We start from the raw sequence: 7,964 nt of genomic DNA, 5'->3' as shown, positions 1-7,964 counted from the left end.
GTTTATATATTTATTGCGGAATGTTATGAAAAATACTTTGATTAACGAAAGATTTATTTTTTAAGATTAAGGAGAAACATATATAGAATCATTTGAAGTTTAAAAACAGCAGAAATAAATTTATACCTTTCAATCTGTAATCAATCTATCTTGTTCCTCAAAATTCTGAACTTCTGTAAGTGACCAATCCAACAACACCATGATTTCCCTAACGCCCTCCTGGCTAAACGGTACTTCTTCTTGGCGGCTACATAGGATTCCAGGTTTTACAGAGTGCAAATTTATTATGAAGAAGATAAAAGAGTAAGATTAAAAGGATATTTTTATTTCATAACTGTTTTCCCCGAAGGAAAAACTTCTTGATATCTACATCGTTTCTCCTCTAAGGAGATTTTACTCACACATGCTTTAAGAAAATTACAAGTAAAAGAAAAGGGGCGAGTGTCGATGCCCTTAAACCTAAATCATACTTCTTTATATAGGAGAAGCAGAGTTTTACAAATGACCAAAATGGCCTTCTTTCATCGTCATTGATGACGTTTTTAGTCTATATACCCATGTGTTGGGTCCAGCTCTCTGGTGTCTTCTTCTGAAAAGTAGATTCCTTCTTCAGTGGAAGAGCTGCTTTTTGCTTTGCACCATGTGCATTGATGGTTTTCAATAATTTCTTTTATCTTTTGGCAAAGTTTTTCTTTAGTGGTGGGGCTGACCTCCACTTTGTTCTCAATAATTTGTTGTGAAAAATTATTGATAGCTGTCCATTCGGTTTGTGGAAGAGGCGTTGCACTATAGCTTGTAATAATGCAATTACTGCTGCAATAATTTACTTTATTAAAGCTTCCTCTCTTGATTTTATCAAGATTATGAAAGATCCTAATGAATCTTTCTGTTCTGATTGAACTCCAGTTTTCAATGTCTTCATCATCATTCATAATTTTTGAAGGATTGACAGTTCTTGTTTTGGCTAGGCCAATTTCTAGGTGATGGTAGGCGGGAAAAGTACTTCCTTGATACCAATCAGGGAGAGTGGATGTGCATTTGACAAAGATATTTGCATCCTTTGCTGCTGCGATTTTCTTTCGAAAGTTTTTAATTGCTTTCTTCATTCCTTCTGTCAATAAACTGATTTCTAGTAAATTAGACGCAGGATAAATAAACTTGATTAATCCGGCTGAAAATGCTAGAGAAACAAGTTCTGGGCTAGAGCCTGGACAAAAAACAATTAGGCTTTTGGTGGCCTTGTCTTCCGTGTAGATATTTTCGGACTCAAAATCATTTTGACTGAGAGACCTTGCTTTAGACCATATTGTCCTGAATTCATCCAAAGATATGATATCTTTTTCTTCTTTTTCTTCAAAACGTGTCATTTTTGAAAGATTTGTGGGAGCTTCTCTGAACTCTATAATTTTTTCTTTTTTCCTGGGTTTTAAAGGTTCAGGAAAAGTTAGTACCTTTAACGGTATCTCTTTTTTGCCGAACTCTGCAGAAAAACGTGTAGCTTCTTGTTGGGCTTGATATAGAGTTTTGTATTTTTTAAACGGGTGTGTATTTCCCGAGGTGTATTTGGAGACTAGAGACCAGTCTTCATAAATGCCTCTGTGATCACCGTCAAAAATGACATAAAATCTAGAAGTATCTTTTTCTGGTTTGTTAGTTATTTCTGAATAACTTGGTCTAAGAGAGACCTTTTCAGTTTTTGGCAAACTGTCAGCCATCAACGGATTTGTTGTGTCTTTACCAGAGCCGTTTGCTGCTGGACTAGATGAAGATTGTGGTTCTTCATTTACCTTATTTTTGCTTTTTTCCAAAGCAACAGGAGTTAACGGACTTGAGTGTTCTTTACCCTTAGCCGTTTGTAAGGGAATAGATTCAGATTGTATCCTTTCGGATTCCTGTTCTGAATTAACAGTTGTTGCTTTTAGACTTTCGTCATATAAAGCTATTTTTTCTTGAATGGCCTTCAGCTCAATAATCAAGAATTTTTCTTTAAGGCGTAATGCCTTTAATTCATCCATGAGGGAAAAAAAAAAAAAAAAAAAACTTTTTCTTGAAAAGTTTATTTTCTAAACTAGAACCCTCTTTACTTAAAATTTATCAAAAGAAATTTTGAATTTTGAGATGATAAATATAAACCTGTGTGGTTCTTATTTATAGCCGGGTGAATAGTGATTTCAATTATTTTGAAAATCACGTGTAAGACAATCAGCCAAGACATTTTTTGACCCCTCAAGGTGCTCAATATCAAAAGCATATCTTGAGAACCACATCTGCCATCTGACGAGGCGTCCTTGTTTATTATCTCCAGAAATTTTTGTTTTAAGGAAATAAGTAAAATTTTTGTTATCTGTCCTGACTAGAAATTTTACAGGAGTGAGATAAATGGAAAATTTTGAGATAGTATTTTTTACCGCCAGTAATTCTTTTTCATTACTGTGATAATTTCGTTCAGCTGGTTTAAAGCTTCCTGAAGTGTATCTGCATATCTCTTCCTTTTCGGCTGTTTTAGCCTTTAGAACTCCTCCCCAAAAATCATTTGAGGCATCTGTTTCAATAATAAGAAAATCTTTTTCTTTTGGAAGATAAAGTTTTGGAAAATCTGTTAATTTTTTCTTTATCTTTTTTATGTAATCAGTATCGGATTGTTTCCATTCCCATACATAATCTTTCTTTAATTTTACCTGTAACGGTTTTCTAAGCTCTGCAAGCTTTGGGATATAACTTTCTGCATAAGTTAAAACACCCAAAAATCTTTGAAGATGCTTCTTGTCTTCTAAGATATTAGGAAATTTATGCAAATTTTCTAAAATGTGTTTTTGAGGACAATGAGTCCCTTGGTCAATTTCTAAGCCTAAGAAATTTATCTTTGTTTTAAAAAGATTAGCTTTCTTTCTAGATAAAATTATCCCATATTTTTCAATTGTTTTTAGAACTGAAAAAACATGAAAATAATGTTTTTCTTCTGAGTTTGAGAAAACTATTATATCGTCAACGTAGACGGTGCAATATTCTTCTAATCCTCTTAAAGCGTTTTGCATATGTCTTTGAAATATGCTGGGAGCTTGTTTTAAGCCAAAAGGAACTACCTTCCATTGATAATGTCCGTCTGGGCATGTGAATGCAGTTAATAACTGAGATTCTTCGTCTAATAGTACCTGCCAGAAACCACTTTTGCAATCGAAACTTGAAAAAATGGTTTTGCCTCTTAAGAGGGTTAGTAACTCCTGCATACATGGGAGGTTATGGCTATCACCTTTAGTAGCTGCATTGATTGCTTTATAATTTACAACCATACGCTTTTTTCCTCTTCTTTTTTCTGCCTCATTTTCAACTAAGAATGCTGGAGACATGTGAGGAGATTTACTTGGGACTATTAATTTAAGATCTAATAGTTCTTTAATTTGTTTTTTAAATTCTTCCCTATCCTGGGGACTATATTTCATGGGTTTTACCCTGATTATAGTTTTTGGATCAATTAACTCTATTGACGCCTTCATCCATTTTTTGGATTTTTCCGGATCTATGGGATTTTCTGAGCATACCTTTTCAAGTATTTCTTCAATTTTTTGATACTTTCTTATTTCTAGAAAATATTTTTCTTCAGGTTTTATAACTTCCTGAGTTATATTAGTACCTGGTATTTATTTTATTTTTGAATCTTTTTTCATAGATTCAAGAAATCCGGGCTTTCCTAATTGAAAAGCTTTTGTTACTTTTTTAATCAAAATCATTTCCTGATTAAGATGAAAAGATATTCTATCAAGCCATTGGGTAAATGGTCCATATAACTGACAGAAATTGTTTCCTAAGAGTATATCAATACCTGATTCCTGTTGATATATTGTTGGAATAATAAAAGGTTCTCCTGAGAAATAGACAATCAGATTTCTACAGACTTTATCCAACTTAATTGTTTCTTGATTAGCAATTGTTACGTCAATGCTTCTGGGAGTATTTTCCCATAATTCATCGGGTATAACATACTTGCTTGCTAGACATAGACTTGCCCCTGTGTCTATATAACAGTGTAGTGTTATTATTTTATATCCTTTTAGGAAAATTTTTCCTTTGATATAAATTGAGTTAGGGTTAGTTATGTTTGAATATACTAACTCTTTTTCCTTTTGAAGATCAATACAAAAGTGTAAAATGTCTTCTTTCCAATTGATGATTAAATTTTTAGTCATTCTGATTCTTCGGAAGAGAAGTCTTCAGAAGATGAATCACTAATTATTTTTAATGAATATACTTGCCTATATTCTTCAAAAATATCTTCAGATGGAAAATATCCATCAGTTTTTGCTATAGAGATAAGCTTCGCTTTCTCTGGGAATTTTTGTCTATTAGGACATTCGTTAGCATAATGCCCTTCCTCAGAGCATATCCAACATCTACATTTCTTTTTTCCTTGAGGACAAACTTTAGGTTTTTCTTTTGAGAAGTATTTACTAGGAGTAAATTTTTTCTTTTTATTTTTCCAAAATCTTTTCTTTGGTTTGTACCTTTTTTTATATTTCTTTTTGAAATATTTTTTATCTTTTATTTGCTCACAGCCGAAAGATAACTGTGGAATTTCTGCTAATTTCTTGCAACAGTTTTTGTTGAATCTTTTTAGCTGTTTTTGTTTCTTAGAGAAATCACAATATGTAGCAATTTCTTCTTTAACAATTTTAGTAGCAAACCCAAGAGAATGCATTGTTAAACCGTTTTTCTCTTTATTCCATCTTTCTTTGGCTTTTTCACCAACGATTGGAATTTTCATTAAATAAACTTCAACCCAAGAGTGATATTCTCCTGTGCTTAATTTATATAAATTTGTTTCGAACAAACAGGTGAATTCGTCTAAAAGACAGATGTCACATAGCTGTGCTCTTGTTAGGTTTTGTCTTGCTTTTTCAAGCAATTTCTGGTTTTCTAGATCTTTATTAGAAAAAAAAATCAAGGCCTAAAAACATAGTGTATAAGGCGTTAATAATTTGTTCAAAAAGATCAATACCATCTAAATCCTCATTCCAGGAGGTTCCTTTGATAAAATCTTGTATTATTCCTGCGGACTTATGTTCTATTAATAATAACAAGGTTTTAGCATTGGAGAATTCTTCTTCATTAGACTGAATTATCAGGCTAATTTCGGTATTCCATTTATCTATTACCTCTTTCCTTTTTTCAAGGTCAAAGATACAGTCAATTTTTATAGTGTCAATGGCAGTAGAGCTTCCATTGTTAGCACTAGGTATTCCCTTATGATATGGCATAGAGAACTCAGTTTTCGCTTTTTTATGGCGTGTTCTACCATAACTAGTACTAGCTTGATGCATTCTAGTACTTTGTCTTGGAATTTCATCTTCTTCTGAAGAATCTTCTTCCTCTGTTTTAGGCTCTGGAATAGCCAAAACTGTTTCTTTCGAGAAATATTTTTCGTTTAAATTTTTATCTTCTAAAAATTTTTTCTCGCATTCATCTTCACTTAAAGACAAAAGTTGAACGAGTTCATTAATTTGATCCACAGGGAGAGTATCTAATTGTTCATCAAAAACTTGTTCTAATTTTTGCGTAATAGAACTCATTTTGATTTAAGCTATAGTAATGATGATTTCTTTTTCCTTAAGAACTTGTAAATGGTTCTTAATTTTATATAAGGCTGAAAATTCTTTAGCGAGATTATTAAGCCTTTCTTGAGGATCCATGTTGATGTCGTTCATCAAGTAAAGAATTTTTATTTGTATGTTGTGAATGAGTATTTTATATTCATTCTTTTTAGATTGAGTATTTTTAAAGGCTGTCTCTAAAGATTTTTTGATCATTGTCTTATTATGACTTTTGCAGGTCTTTTTCATTGGAATTAAAAGGCCAAGTTAGCGCATTTGGACTTTTGGAGCTTCCTAATGATGGATTTCCCACGTTGAAGTTAGGAAAGGAATATTTCTGTGATTTTTCAGAAATTTTTTCTTTTTGCCTTTCAGATGTTGAAGGCTGTGTTTTTTCGTGATCATCAATTTTGTCTAAGACATCCTTGATAATTTTGGCAGCAATGACTTCTAAATTTTCTTTAGTAGCCATGTTGTCCATTTTATTAATTAATTCTTTAATTAATTCTTCTATTTTTACGAGCGAACTCATATGGAAGATATTATTGTCATCCTCTTTTTGAGACTTTTGATTTCATTCTTTGCAGTAATGATTTTCTTTTCTAGGATTTTTATATTAAGAGTTCTTTTATCATAACTTAATATAAAGTTTGTTTTTTGCTCATTTATTCTTGCTGAATATATGATTATTTCTGCTTCTTTATGAACAATTTCTTCTTCTAAAGCAGCAATAACATTTGAAATTAGTTTTGAGGACATTATATCCCAACAACTTCTTTTAAAATTTCTCCGTACTTATCTATCCTTTCAGACATAGACCTCATTAATTGGAGTTCACTGTTACCAGCTTCTCTTAATTGCGAAGAGGTTCCAGCATAACTATGCCTTGGTTTAGACACAAGTATTTGTTTATTTCGAGCAATATCGATTGCCCAATTTTCTCGTAACTGTGAAGGTTCTGAAAACTTACTTCCTTCTACGGTTCCGATTTCTGAAAATACATCTTCTATAGTTATATTTTCTTTTTCTTTATACTCAATTGAATGGGTACTATTTGTTAAAGCATATGAGATTAAATAATTAATCGTAAATACTTTATTTCCTGGTTCCATCAGGTCGGTTCTTTCACATTGATGTATGAAACTTAATGTTTTATCGAAATCTTTTGAATCTCGATGTAAGGCAAATTTAGGATAAACAGTAAACATAAATTTACCATATGCTAAATTTCCTTGTATAGCTCCTAAGAGAGCATCTTGTCTATTGATAATTCTATTATCAACTAGAGCCATTTTTATTGGAAAGTTAATTCCATCTCTAAATTGTGCTTTTAGGAGAATTTTTACAGCGCCAATATGTACCATAGAGAGGGACTTTCTTAGCTCTGGTTTTATTTGCAAAAGTCTTTTTGCAATTTCTCCTTTTGTTAGAAGTGGTAAATACACTTCTCCTGATGTATCTCTTATATCCACTGAGATTTCTTCAGTGTTGAAACAATAAAAGATTTTATTTTTTCTAGTAAAAGCTCTTGAAACAAGACTTTGTAAATTATTAGGTTGGTTAAAAACTTGTTTAGAGTTAAGCTTAAATTTAAGCTTGTTAATTTTTGATAATTGATCAGAATTAATCATGTAATCTGATGAAAAACCTTTTTCATTTTCACTGAAATTTATTATTTCAGTTGTTTGTTGTTCTGATTCCTCAGAATCTTTTGCAAACAAATTTTTGTTTTCCATTTTTAAAGAGTTTTAAAGAATTTCTCTCTCTTATTTTTTAAAAAAGAGCAACGAGGCTCTGATACCATTATTTATAGCATATATATTTATAGCAAGCAAATTAGGGTATATTTTAAAAGGCCCAAGCCCGGTAATAAAGTAAAAAAATTAATATGTAAAGCCAGGCCGAAAATAAGGGTCTTCCTAACCACACCCCACACCACCTTATATGCCAGGGATAGTATTATCTGTGGCATATAAGGATAATTTTCTAAAATGACATTTTTTTGTCCCTTTTTGTTAATTTTATTTTACTTTTAATTATTGTTTTTTTATTTTGTTGTTTTAATAAAAATAGATTTTTTTATTTTCTTTATCAACAATTATAAAAATTATAACGAAACAATGTTATTATTTGTACAAACGCGTTGTAATGATAGTGGTTTTTGTGTTTTTATTGTGCAACGTCGTTGTTGTCCTCACAACCAAGCCTAATGCTCGATGTGCTCGCTTCATGGTCAGAACGTGGTGGTGGTTTTGTGTTTTATTATCGTCACATAATCCTACGATTTAAGCATCGCCTGTTACCATGCTAGTAACGCTGCCATTTAGATAGATTTCTACATTTGGTTATCATTTGTACAAATTTGTTGTAATGGTTGTA

At 31.7% G+C, this 7,964-nt stretch overlaps 1 protein-coding gene across 1 annotated transcript; it reads right to left on the bottom strand.

Moving 5' to 3' along the window:
* Window positions 1–6,343: 6,343 nt before the first annotated feature.
* LOC143588848 (uncharacterized) lies at window positions 6,344–6,877 on the bottom strand. The gene has a single exon (XM_077069758.1). The coding sequence runs from the start codon at window positions 6,875–6,877 to the stop codon at window positions 6,344–6,346; it is 534 nt and encodes a 177-aa protein (XP_076925873.1).
* Window positions 6,878–7,964: the final 1,087 nt, after the last annotated feature.

This window comes from Bidens hawaiensis, unplaced genomic scaffold (genome assembly GCF_021521415.1).
Source record: "Bidens hawaiensis isolate Kalapana, Puna unplaced genomic scaffold, B.hawaiensis_p1.1 tig00036814_1, whole genome shotgun sequence".
Taxonomy (NCBI): domain Eukaryota; kingdom Viridiplantae; phylum Streptophyta; class Magnoliopsida; order Asterales; family Asteraceae; genus Bidens; species Bidens hawaiensis.
The sequence above is the reverse complement of the archived record's forward strand: the minus strand, read 5'-3'. Positions and strand labels throughout refer to the sequence as shown.